Source organism: Scardinius erythrophthalmus, assembly GCF_964197995.2.
Source record: "Scardinius erythrophthalmus genome assembly, chromosome: 3".
Lineage (NCBI taxonomy): Eukaryota > Metazoa > Chordata > Actinopteri > Cypriniformes > Leuciscidae > Scardinius > Scardinius erythrophthalmus.
In genome coordinates this window covers 49,402,876-49,415,269 of record NC_138223.1, presented here as the reverse complement: position 1 = coordinate 49,415,269, position 12,394 = coordinate 49,402,876, and the positions used below count along the sequence as shown (strand labels likewise).

Sequence of the window (12,394 nt, the reverse complement as noted above, 5' to 3'; positions counted from 1 at the left end):
GCTTGTCACTGGGGCTGTACCCTCAAGGGTACAATATTGTACCCTTGGCATAGGGTACATATTTGTACCCTTGTGATTTGTACCTTAAGAGACCAGTCTTGTACCTGTGGTGACAATTTTGTACCTTTATTTAACAGTACAAAAATGGACCCTTCAAAAATGGTACCAAATTGGCTTTGACAGGGTACAATCGTTGACTATAATGATATGTATATATTACACACACACTGAATTAAAATCAGAATTTATTAAATCCTTTTCATTTTCACATTTTCCAACATTTTATTTTAAACTCAATGTCTAACTGTGACATATAAATTATTATCATCTGAGTAAGTGTCATTTGCCTGAAAGTCCATTTTATCTCCTTTCATCTCGACGACGGTTACTTCTATGCCTGCTTCTGATATTTTCTGAAGGACCTCCTCGGTTGAAAGCCCTGTAAGAACCATGAGTAACCGTGCTATGACTTCTTCTCCACCGATGGCCAAAAGAAAGAAAGACCGCGAACTGGACATTCTTTTAAATTGAGATTCAAGCAGCCAATCAGGGCTGGCTCTACATACACTCTCAGAAAATAAAGTACATAATTGTACCTTTAGGGGTACAATGGCTTGTCACTGGGGCTGTACCCTCAAGGGTACAATATTGTACCTTAACCTTTAAAAGAAACGGTACATATATGTAACTTTTAATGCTTTTTGATCCTCAAAAAGTTACATATATGTACCTTGAGGTCCAACAGCAAAAACTCCCGTGTTTGAACTCTCCTGGGAGTTTATATGACTCCAGACTAGGGCTGTGCGATATATATCGTGAGATTGTTATGCGCATCTCGTCAGTAAAGCCGGTTCCTTGATTAGTAGTAAATCACCATCACCTGCTTTCAGATGGAGCGGCATTTAGGGCTGAGGAGATAATTAAGTGATTAATTTAGTGATGATTGAGCATTATTGAAGACACCTGATGTTAACAAGCAGAATCACTGAAGAAGAAAATCACAAATTGTAAGTTACCATTAAGGTGATGGGTGTTTGCTTTAGTTGGGCTCTAGACCATTATATGTTTACTTTAATATTTACTGTTGTTTGTCTGCTGTTATTGATTTATAACAGTTAAATGAACAAAGTAAAATGTTATCTATCTTATAGTGTTGGTTATGTTTTGACATAATCATGCTGTGATTTGAAAAAGGAAACTTATTGAGATAGTTCGGTTTAACTTGTTAGCTGCAGTTTAGTGATTCTTCAGCCTATGATTATCAGTATTTTACTTATAATTCTAAATATTTAATAAACATTGTTCTGATCAAAAGACATTCAGATAAATTCATTTAAAACACAGACATCAATAATCAGCCTGTGAATCTCAACAATGGTGACAATAATAAAGCATGTTGCAGTGGCTGCCACCAATCACAACTCATTAATGGCTCCCATCATGCATTGCGGTATGAATAAATTATGATCTGAATTGTCTATGTAATTTACTTTTCCTAATTGAATATTCTGCTCCTCACCATTGTTGAGATGCATAGACTGAATCTTGAAATCTGTGTGTGCCTAAAAGAATGATTTTTTTTTTTAAGCAACTTTTAAGAAATCCTTTATATTATATCAAAAATGCTGGGCATTTATGCAGATTCACTAACCAACAACATAAATCGAAGTCAGAAAGAAGGATTTTAATGAGTTCAGTGATCAAGTTCAAATGATGATTGTCATAATATAACCAACACCATCAGATCACTTTTTTTTTCTTTGTTTATCTGTCAGTTATAACTCAGATACAGCAGCCAAATAAAATCTAAAGTACATATATAATGGTCTAGAGCCCAACTAAAGCAAACACCCATCACCTTAATGGTAACTTACAATTTGTGATTTTCTCCTTCAGTGATTCTGCTTGTTAACATCAGGTGTCTTCAATAATGTTCAATCATCACTAAATTAATCACTTAATTATCTCATTAACTTAAACACTCTTGAGTGTGGACTCATACACTCCCAGGAGTGTTAATTTAACACTGGAGTTTTTGCTGTGAAAGAGCCGTAGTTAACTGACAAGCTGAGCCATATCGCATTAAGTATCGCTGGCGATACGTCCGCGATATTAATGCGATATGGCTCAGCTTGTCAGTTAATTACGGCTCTTTGTAGTAAATGCCGCTTCATCTGAAAGCAGGTGATGGTGATTTACTACTAATCAAGGAACCGGCTTTACTGACGAGATGCGCATAACAATCTCACGATATATATCGCACAGCCCTACTCCAGACTCAAGAGTGTTGAAGTTAATGATCTAATTAAGTGATTCATTGAGTGATGATTGACCATTATTGAAGACACCTGATGTTAACTAGCAGAATCACGGAAGGAGAAAATATATTTTTTAAGACATCGTTATGGAGATCAGTGTTTGCTTTAGTTGGGCTCTTGACCCTTAAATCATTAACTTTAGAATATGTTTGGCTGTTGTATCTGAGTTATAACTGCCAGATGAACAAAGAGAAAAGTTGATCAGGTGGTGTTGATTATGTTTTGACATAATCATAATTTAACCTGAATCTCTGACTTAAACGTATGTTGTTAATTACAGCAGCCTGTGATTCTACAGCAAAAGATTTTCAGCATTTTCAATATAATCCAAAAATTCTTAAAAGTTGTTCTGATCAAAAGACATTGAAAATTACTTTATGAAGAAACACTGACATCAATAATCAGCCTGTGAATCTCAACAATGGTGACAATAATAAAGCATGTTGCAGTGCATTCTGGGTGCCACCAATAAAAACTCATTCATGGCTCCTATCATGCATTGCGGTATGAATAAATTATGATCTGAATTGTCTTACTAATTTCCTTTCCCTAACTGAATATTCTGTTTGTCACCATTGTTGAGATTCATACACTGATTCTTGATGTCTGTGTGTGCCTAAAATAAATATTTGTTTTATCAGATCAACTTTTAAGAAATCCTTTAGATTATTTCAAAAATTCTGGATCTTATGCTGTGGAATCACAGTGATGCTGTAATCAACAATATACATTTAAGTCAGAGATTAGACTTTAAATGAGTTCAGTGATTCAGGTCAAATTATGATTAAGTCAAAACATAACCAACACCACCTGATCAACTTACCTCTTTGTTCATCTAGCCATTATATCTCAGATACAACAGCCAAACAAAACCTAATGTTAACAGTTTAAGGGTCAAAAGACCCAACTAAAGCAAACACTGATCACCACAACGGTGTCTTAAAAAAATATTTTCTCCTTCAGTGATTCTGCTTGTTAACATCAGGTGTCTTCAATAATGCTCAATCATCACTCAATGAATCACTTAATTAGCTCATTAACTTTAGCACTCTTGATTGTTAATTTAACACTCATATTTTAACACTTTAACACTCTTGAGTCTGGAGCCAAATAAACTCCCAGGAAAGTTCATTTAACACTGGAGTTTTTGCTGTGTTATAATGATTTAATATCAGTAAATTGACTTACAAAACTTTTATTTCCTTTATTTCAAGGCTACTCAAATATAGTGATAAGTTAAAATCTACCTTAAATGATTAAGGTATCATTAAAACCTTTAAAAAAAAACTTTTTTTTACAAAAAAATAAATAAAATTACTTAGCAGAGGCTGTCTTTTGATATTGTACCTTAACCTTTAAAAGAAACGGTATATATTTGTACCTTTTAATGCTTGGAGACATATATGTACCCTCAAAAAGGTACATATATGTACCTTGGGGGACAGAAATGGACTCCTGCTGTACCCCTATTTCTGAGAGTGTATTCAAGCATGTACTTCGAGCTAATTATCAAGCTGGAATATGGCGACATTGTCTGGAGGCTTGCCCTACTATCCCAAGCCCGGTGGGAAAGGGGTGGATAAAGAATGGTGACCTGGAAGTGGACTGGATGATTGGCCCAGCAACTCCAGATGCAGTGCTTGCCTTCATATCGTGCAAATGTACACGCTCATGCACTCTTCCAAAGTGTACCTGTCTAGCTAATGGTCTTAAGTGTACAGACCTAAGCAAAATGGATTGTGACAACAGAGAGCAGAATGATGTAATGGAAAGTGACATTGATATCGTGGGGATGAAGATAATGATGACACAGACACTGAATAACTTCAAGTTACCTGTATGTGACTAAGGTGTTCTTAAAGCTGCTCATTTGTACACTGGACTTGTGGTTTAGTTTTCTTTAAAAGTTCTTCTTGGGGCTAATATCCAACTACACTCTAAAAAGAGATGTGTTAAAAATGACACATGTTGTGTCAGTTTTAACACATGTAGTGAGTGTGCTCAGGGACAACACATGTTGTGTCAAATTTAACACAATAAATGTGTAAGTCATTTTAACACACAAATTGTGTCATTTTAAAAAATAAAGCGAAAGGGCCAGATGCAAAAATATTAACCGTTTAATCAATAGTCGAGTACAGAATGCATGTGCACACAAAGTACAACACAAAGTTTCAAGCTCAATGACTGGACAGACTCACTGTACTGGACATTATTCAGTTATTCATGCTTCAACCCCTAATTGATAATGCTGCTTTTGACAAAAGTTCATGAAGAAATAAAGGTTAACTGAGTTTGCACTTTGAATTTAATTAAAATGTAACAACTGACAAAATATTGTATATTAATAACTTGTATTTTCACTGGCCTGTTTGTTTGAGAACATAGCAAACACTGCATACCATTCACAGTGATGGAGAGTGTCGGCACTCAAAATGATGAGTTGAAAACAACACAACCTGTAGAAAGAGATGTTAAAAATGACACATGTTGTGTAGATTTTAACACATGTTGTGTGTGTGCTCAGGGACAACACATGTTGTGTAGATTTTAACACATGTTGTGTGTGTGCTCAGGGACAACACATGTTGTGTAGATTTTAACACATGTTGTGTAGATTTTAACACATGTAGTGTGTGTGCTCAGGGACAACACATGTTGTGTCAAATTTAACACACAACCTGTGTCGATTCTTAACACATCTCTGTGTTTATAAGGACTACACATTTTGTATTACCTTTAACACAACTAATGTGTTATTCCTCTTACACAGAAGTGTGTTGAAACCTTTTACACACTAATGTGTTATAGTTACACAACTTGTGTCAGATATGTGTCACATGTGACTGTAGTCGGTGTGTATTTGCCAGAGTTACTTCCTGTGTTTTTACAACTGAGTGTTTGGATGAAAACTGAAACGTATTGTTAACTTGTGTTTATGTAGTCCAGTGACGTTTAATAAAGAGTTTGTTTGAACATTTGGATGGTTTAGACATCATGAATCTACATAGACAAGCTCTTATTGAGAATTAACTGAGGTTTAGATGTTGATGTTTCACTGAATGTTTTATTTGAAGTCACCAGAATCGTGATTAATGGCTCCTTTATTTGAGCTCTTGACCCTTTACTCTTCTTTTAGTTTTTCTCTTGCTGCTTTAACTGTATTTTAATAAAATACATTTGTTATGGCGCGTGAAAAGATGATCAGATGTTTCTTGATGATGTCATAATCAACAAGTGCTGATCTGGTCAAGTTTATGAGTAAATGGATGGTGTGCATTTAATTTATTTATGTGCTGTTAGTTATAATGATCTTGTGACACTACATCATGCTATCCAGCAGTGCAGAAAAATAAAATAAATGTTTTCTGAAAATATTAATCTGCAGCAGAAATTAGTCAAACACAGACATCAAGAATCAGTGTATGAATCTCAACAATGGTGACAAACAAAAAGCTTCATGCCGCAATGCATGCTGGGAGTCATGGATGAGATTTGCACTATTGTGGCACCCAGCATGCATTGCGGCATGAAGCTTTTTGTTTGTCACCATTGTTGATATTCATGTGCTGATTCTTGATGTCTGTTTGATACCTTAGACTGTAAGATTCTGTACGAACTGTGTATTTATTAATTAATTTTAAGCTAAGTGCATTATGCTAATCTTTTATGTGTTACACTCATCTTTCAAATATTAAACTCTTTCTGAGCTCCATTTGGATAATCTTACATGTCCATGATGATAATATTATCATCTGAGCATATTTTTCTCATGATTATTTCTGCTGTTTCAAATGTGCAAATTAAATACACATTTACAACTATCAGAGAAACTAATGTTAAAGAGTCAAGGGTCAAGAGCTCAAATAAAGCTGACACTAATCGCGATTCTGGTGACTTTAAATGAAACATTCAATGAATCATCAACACCAAAACCTGTTAATTCTCAATAAGAGCTTCTGTAGAGTCTGACAGAAATAAAGTTAATCTGGTTATTAATAACAAGTGAAAGCAGCATTTGAAAAAGACATTGAAAAAGAGGCATGATGTGATTGGCTGAAAAAAAACCACCCGTTGATCTTTAAGTTTTCATGAATTAAGATTTAATTTATTTATTTGAATATATTGCTTTATTTATGTTAGAGCATTTTATGGGATGCCATATAAAATATACCTATCATTTTTTTCATAAACACAAACTCTCCTCCACCCAGTGCTATTCTATCCAGAGTTACATTTTAACACACATTGTGTGTTAAAAATCTACACAACGTGTCAAAATACCATCAACACATGCTGTGTGTTGTTTTTTAACACATCTCTTTTTAGAGTGTAGGTGGATGTTCATGAAAATATTTTCCTAAAAATGTTGGGAGATATATAGAACCATATTTGCACAAAATATTATTTTGTGTTAATAAAATTTCAAAATTGTGTTATATTTTCCTTAGTTTTTTGTATATTTTCTGTCCTAAAGAGCCTATATATGATTTTATTTTACTTTATTTCATTTCACAGTGATATTTCATCATAAATGATATAGCAATAGATATGTCAATATAACACAGTTTATCAATGTTGAAATTTATTTAGCATAATTCGATTTTTTAAAAGTAAAATTTGTAATTTTCATACCTTAAGCTACCTACATGGCACTGCTATCATGCATTTTTGTGGTCAGGGGGCATGCCTGTTTTGAAAAATAAACATTAGAATTGGTGCCCTTTTTGATACCAATTTTCTGCCCGCCTCACGGACTATAACAGTCACTCACACAAACTCACCTGCTTCTCTATGGTGTTGATAATGATCAGATCAGCTCCTCGATCTCTGCAGAACTGCCTGCTCTCAGGCCAGTTCTTCCGCTCACTGGATATGAAAAACCAGCCATTTCCTTTCAATAAACAGGAAAAAACGTTGCTCATTATTTGTATTGTAAAGTGCAAACAAAGATATAAATCCATTTGCACAAACCTCGTTCAGATAACTTACTTAGTTTATCCTCTAGATCATTAACTCTGGTCTCCAGTTCCAGGATCTTCTGACTCAAAGAATCAACACTTCCCTGTAACTGGCTTTTCTCAGCAGTGAGATCATTGACTTTGGTCTCCAGCTCCAGTTTCTTCTGACTCAAAGAGCTGAAGTTGTTCTTCAGTTGGTCTTTTTCAGTCATTAGATCAGTGTAATTGTCCTGTAAGCTGTTGATAGTGTGATTGAACTCTTCAACTGTGTTCTTGTAACTCTTTAACAGGTCTCTCTCTGCTGTGATGGTGATGTACAGTGAGATGAAGACCAGCAGAAGAACACAAATGAGCCCGAGACACACTGCCATCAACACCAAACACCTGCGTCCTCCTGACAAACAGAGACAAAACACACACATATCAGTAAATACTGTTTTTCTCAATTGCTAAAACACAATTTCTGAAACCTTGCTCCATTTTCTGAAAACATTAAAGGAGTGGTTGAGTATGATTTCACTTTTTTAACTTTAGTTAGTGTGAAATGTTGCTGTTTGAGCATAAACAACATCTGCAAAGTTACAACGCTCAAAGTTCAAAGCAAAGGAAGTCGATATTTGCTTTTAAAGAAAAGGACTACAACAAACGGCTGTTAGGGACTACATGACATTCCTCACGGGTTAGTGACATCACCAACGCTAAAATGTACATAAACCCCGCCTCCGGGAACACACAGTCCATGTTGAGAAGAGGAAAAGTTATTGTATAAGAGTAAATTTGTGAGTCAGCTCAAACTTTAGCATCCATCTTTTCAAATGCAATAGAAAGTCAATCTGTGTGCATCTTTCAACAGTTCCTATATGAGTGATTAATAGATTACCATGACAGAATATGCTATTTGAAGATAGTTAACGCCACAACAGCAACATAACGTCATCAACTAACCATTCAGAGATGTTCTGTTGCATTCTATGTTGTCACTTCTTCTTGAGTCTCTCCATCTTTGTCTAACTCAGTTTTAACATTAAAGGCAGAACAGTTTCTGTCATTTTATAGTATCTGCGATCAGCAGCTCATTTGCATTTAAAGGGCAAGGCACAAAACGGTGCATTTATGCAAACCCTCAAAAAGTGACAACTTTAACATGCTATATAAAATATTTGTGGGGTATTTTGTGCTAAAACTTCACACACACACTCTGGGGACATCAGAGATTTATTTTACATCTCGTGAAAGGGGCATTTTACCACCCGTTTAAACACAAAACCTCATCTTCAAGCACTATTTACAAAACCTCTGACTCCTCTTGCAAAATGAAAATTTTGCCTCAAAACAGTTTTACCTGTGTTCAAAATCAAACACTGCTCTCAAATCATAGACAAAGTGAATATAAAACTATGATATACACTATCAAGCAGTCAGTAAACAATACACCAAAAAATAGAAAACACATTGTTCAAAACATAGTTCTCAGGGAGAAGTACATTTTTAATCTCAAAACAAGTTTAATATTTTTCCGTCATTGTCTTTTGATGAACGAAAACATGTTCTATCATAGTAGCTCAAAACTGATCAGAAATTACTACTCTGCTTTGCTCTTTGCAATTTTTTGTTCTTCCTCTTCTTGTACCCCTATTTTTACAGTACTGTACCCTGCATCTCACAAACTTGTCCTTTGTCTCTGTGATACTGTACTTCTTGTTATTTGTTGATATGAACCTGCAACCAGTCAAAATCTATTGAGCAGTCAGTATACTGTTAACAAATGGAAAGCATGTTCAGGCCATACAAGTTGTTCATTGTACAGTATACAGCCTTCAATGCACTGTACTACAGTATACAATACTAACAGGGACACAAATCAAAGGAGTAAACGTGATCAGTGTGCTTCTTCTTGTCTTTGGGCATCATTTGAAACAGGTTAAATCAGTGTTTAGTGGTTGTGTTCAATCAATGACTTGTGTTCTCTATTTGTATTTGATTATTGCCACTTGTGTTTACCAGTATGGATGACATGTGCATTACAGTGCAGAATGTGTTTTGAGAATGAGAATGTGTTTAGAGATTTGCTGAAAAGTCTAAGTGAGATCTGCAAATTGTGTTTTACCATGTGAAATGGTTTAAGGTATTGACAACAGACTGCACAATTAGCTAAATGAGTTCAGGCAACTGAGAACTTTGTTCAGCGAATGGGTTTTAGTGTTTTAGTAATTTAGAAAAACTGTATAAATGAAAATTCACAGAAATTAATATATGGTAAAATATGCAAAAAAAGTAAAAAGAAAAAAATATTTTGTTTTAATACATTTCAAATATAAACATTGACGTGTTCTTAAAGAACAACTGAGAAATAGAGAAAATGAAATTGTGTGCAACATTTCACAGTACCTCAAACATTATCGCCACCATCACTGCTTAAAAAGGTTTGTACTTACTGCACACTTCAGCTTTTCCTTCATCCTGGTGGTAATTTGGTGTTTGAGGTCCAAGCTTATCCTCAGTATCTCTTTTTTCAAAATTTTTATAATAGATGTCTAATTCCATTATTTGCACTTTTTTACAAAAGTCTTACAGTACAGTATGTGTTCACAGATGAGCTTTGGTCTCTAGAATGAGTACCTGTTATTTATACAGTAGTGACCTGCCCATTTTTACGGAACCCGTGCAAAATGAAATGATGCCCCATTAGTGTTTCTCAACGGAGGCGGTACCGTTCAGAGAACAACGGGGGGCGTTGGAAGCAAGATTTTTGAAAAGGGGCATTCATGAGTTTACACAAAAGATCCAGGCAAGACAAGATTAAACATGTAATTGTCAGACCCCAATGACTAATTCAATTATTTAAAAAACCTTTGTAGCCGACTACGCCACCTAGAGTTGAAACTGAGACCCCAGGAACTTACTGTTAAAACAGGTTCTTTATCAGGGGAAGGAACAATGGAAAACAACACCCAGCAATAGCTATTAACTAATTTTATTACAATAAATATTGACAGAAAAACGAATTAAAAAAGAAAAAAAAAAAGAAAAAAAAAGAAAAACATGTAAGTCCAAAGTCCAAAAAATCTGAGCTCAGGGAACAGTCAAAGTCCAACTCAGTCTCTGCTGGGCATCTGAATTGCAGCTGACGTCCATTTACTCACACACCGTGTCCTAACTACACGCGACGCGCGATAAAAGGCATCTTTTCCATGTTAATTATGGTGCACGCCTGTGCCAAAATTAAACATCGGTATGGCGCATTCCTGTACCAAAATTAAACATCCGAACGACCGACCAACCGATCGATCGAACGTCAATCCGAACGTCTTGTACTTCTGAACGAGTGACCCACGTGACGACCTGACGTGACGCCAGCGTCTTGAAATTAGCAGATTTTTTAACCATGCAAGTATCCAAGCTGATGTGTAAAGGCTAAAAATAGACATCAAATGAAATACATATAGATAGTGTACACCTAAAACATTTTTCTTTTCCTGAATCCTGTGCTTGTGAGGCTAGCCTATGTGTTTTACTTTCAAAGAGCAGACATACTGTAGCCTACATACATACATTCAATAGTCTTAATTTTAGCTATATTCATTTTAACTAGTTTTTATTGTAAATTGTATTGCCTAATGTACAATGTTCACACAGTCCATAAAAAACACTCCAAATTAATAAATGTATTTTTATTTTTTACTTTTTGCAATAATTTTTTAATTTAAAAAACAGATCCAGATCCAGGAAATATTTCATAAATATTAATATTAAATTTATATCATTGGAAATACTTATAATAATATATATATAAATGTATATATATAAAATAACAATGTATTTTACGCGTTCCCGCGGCGGTAAATTGCGGGTGTGTATTTGCAACCTCTTACCGCTAAGAGGCGCTACAATCACAGACCTTGCAAAGTGTCAGTTTATTCTCTCTATTGCGTAATCTGCCGCCGCGTCGCGGCTCATTGAGAGCGATTGAAAGCTGGTAGCAGATCAATTCAAATGAAACATTTAACGAATTTATAATCACAATACTGAAATTACTGAAATTGAATTGAATAAATTTAATAATGAAAACATTTTAAACATAAAACATTGCAATAGAAAAATATCAGGCTACATCTGAAACCATGAACGTAACAGAATACTGGTTCTGATTTTATTGTTTGTCGTTTAAACGCGCCTGTTGCATATCTTTATTTTATATATTTTATATGGTTTATTGGTGAAGTAGCAATATATATATAACAGAACTGCTTTTGAAATTACGATTGGAATTATTATAGGCTACAGATGTAAAGTCATTGCATAATATTTGTTCCTTAGTGTAAAATGGAAATGCATGGTAATTTTATTTTATATATATAAGCAAAAAATGATGGTATAACTATGGTGAGTTTTAGAACTAGACAAATCTCTCTGCATCAATAATAGGCTATAAAATGCATTAATAGGCTAATATAAAAATTACAATAGTCCAAGTTGGTTCGGGATTTGAACCCGTGTCATCTAGATGATCGAAACGTACGTTCTACCACTCGGCCATGAATTTGCTCGCTGCGGAATGCTCAAACTTTCCAATGTGTGTTCGCTCACACGAGCGAGCCGAGAAACGCTCTACATTCGTCTCATTCCTCAATAGAATAGTACAAATAATCAGCTTCATTACACATAATTTACTTTTGTTTGTTATTTTTGGTATTAAATTTGTGTGTGTGTGTGTGTGTGTGTGTGTGCGTGTGTGTGTGTGTGTGTGTGTGTGTGTGTGTGTGTGTGTGCGTGTGTGTGTGTGTGTGTTTTATCGCACTGCTCCCCGGGAAATAGGCTTGTCGCCCACCGACGTCTAGGCCTACAATATGAAATACAGGTTATATTGTTATCGTCTCTATTTTTAATTTGTTATTCTATTTTTCTGGCCTTATAAAAATGTTCTATTCTGTTTACCATAGTTGTAGTATTTCATCCTAACTGTAAATTGACATTAACCCCACTTAAGGCAATTGAAAAAAATGCAGCAATTGCTGCTGTTTTGCACAATATCCCTTTGCGCCACCTGTCGGTCATTTCGCGAATGACTTTGAAATGCGACTGGTTTAGTTTTGCCGCGGTAGTTTTGCCGCGGTG

At 35.0% G+C, this 12,394-nt stretch overlaps 1 protein-coding gene across 3 annotated transcripts in view; it reads right to left on the bottom strand.

Moving 5' to 3' along the window:
- The window catches only part of LOC308688240 (uncharacterized protein), a 35,657-nt gene that overhangs the window by 13,869 nt on the left and 9,394 nt on the right, over positions 1-12,394 (bottom strand). For 2 of the 3 annotated variants that reach the window (XR_014029850.1, XM_081361187.1), the window contains exons 3-4: positions 7,311-7,673; positions 7,103-7,212 (exon numbers count right to left, since the gene is read on the bottom strand). Coding sequence is in view for 2 of the 3 variants with exons in the window: in XM_081361187.1 (XP_081217313.1) it covers positions 7,103-7,212; positions 7,311-7,650 (450 nt within the window). In the remaining variant the exon portion in view is untranslated. Of the gene's footprint in view, positions 1-4,417; positions 4,778-7,102; positions 7,213-7,310; positions 7,674-12,394 lie in introns of those variants that run through there. The other variant, XM_081361188.1, reaches the window with a different exon arrangement.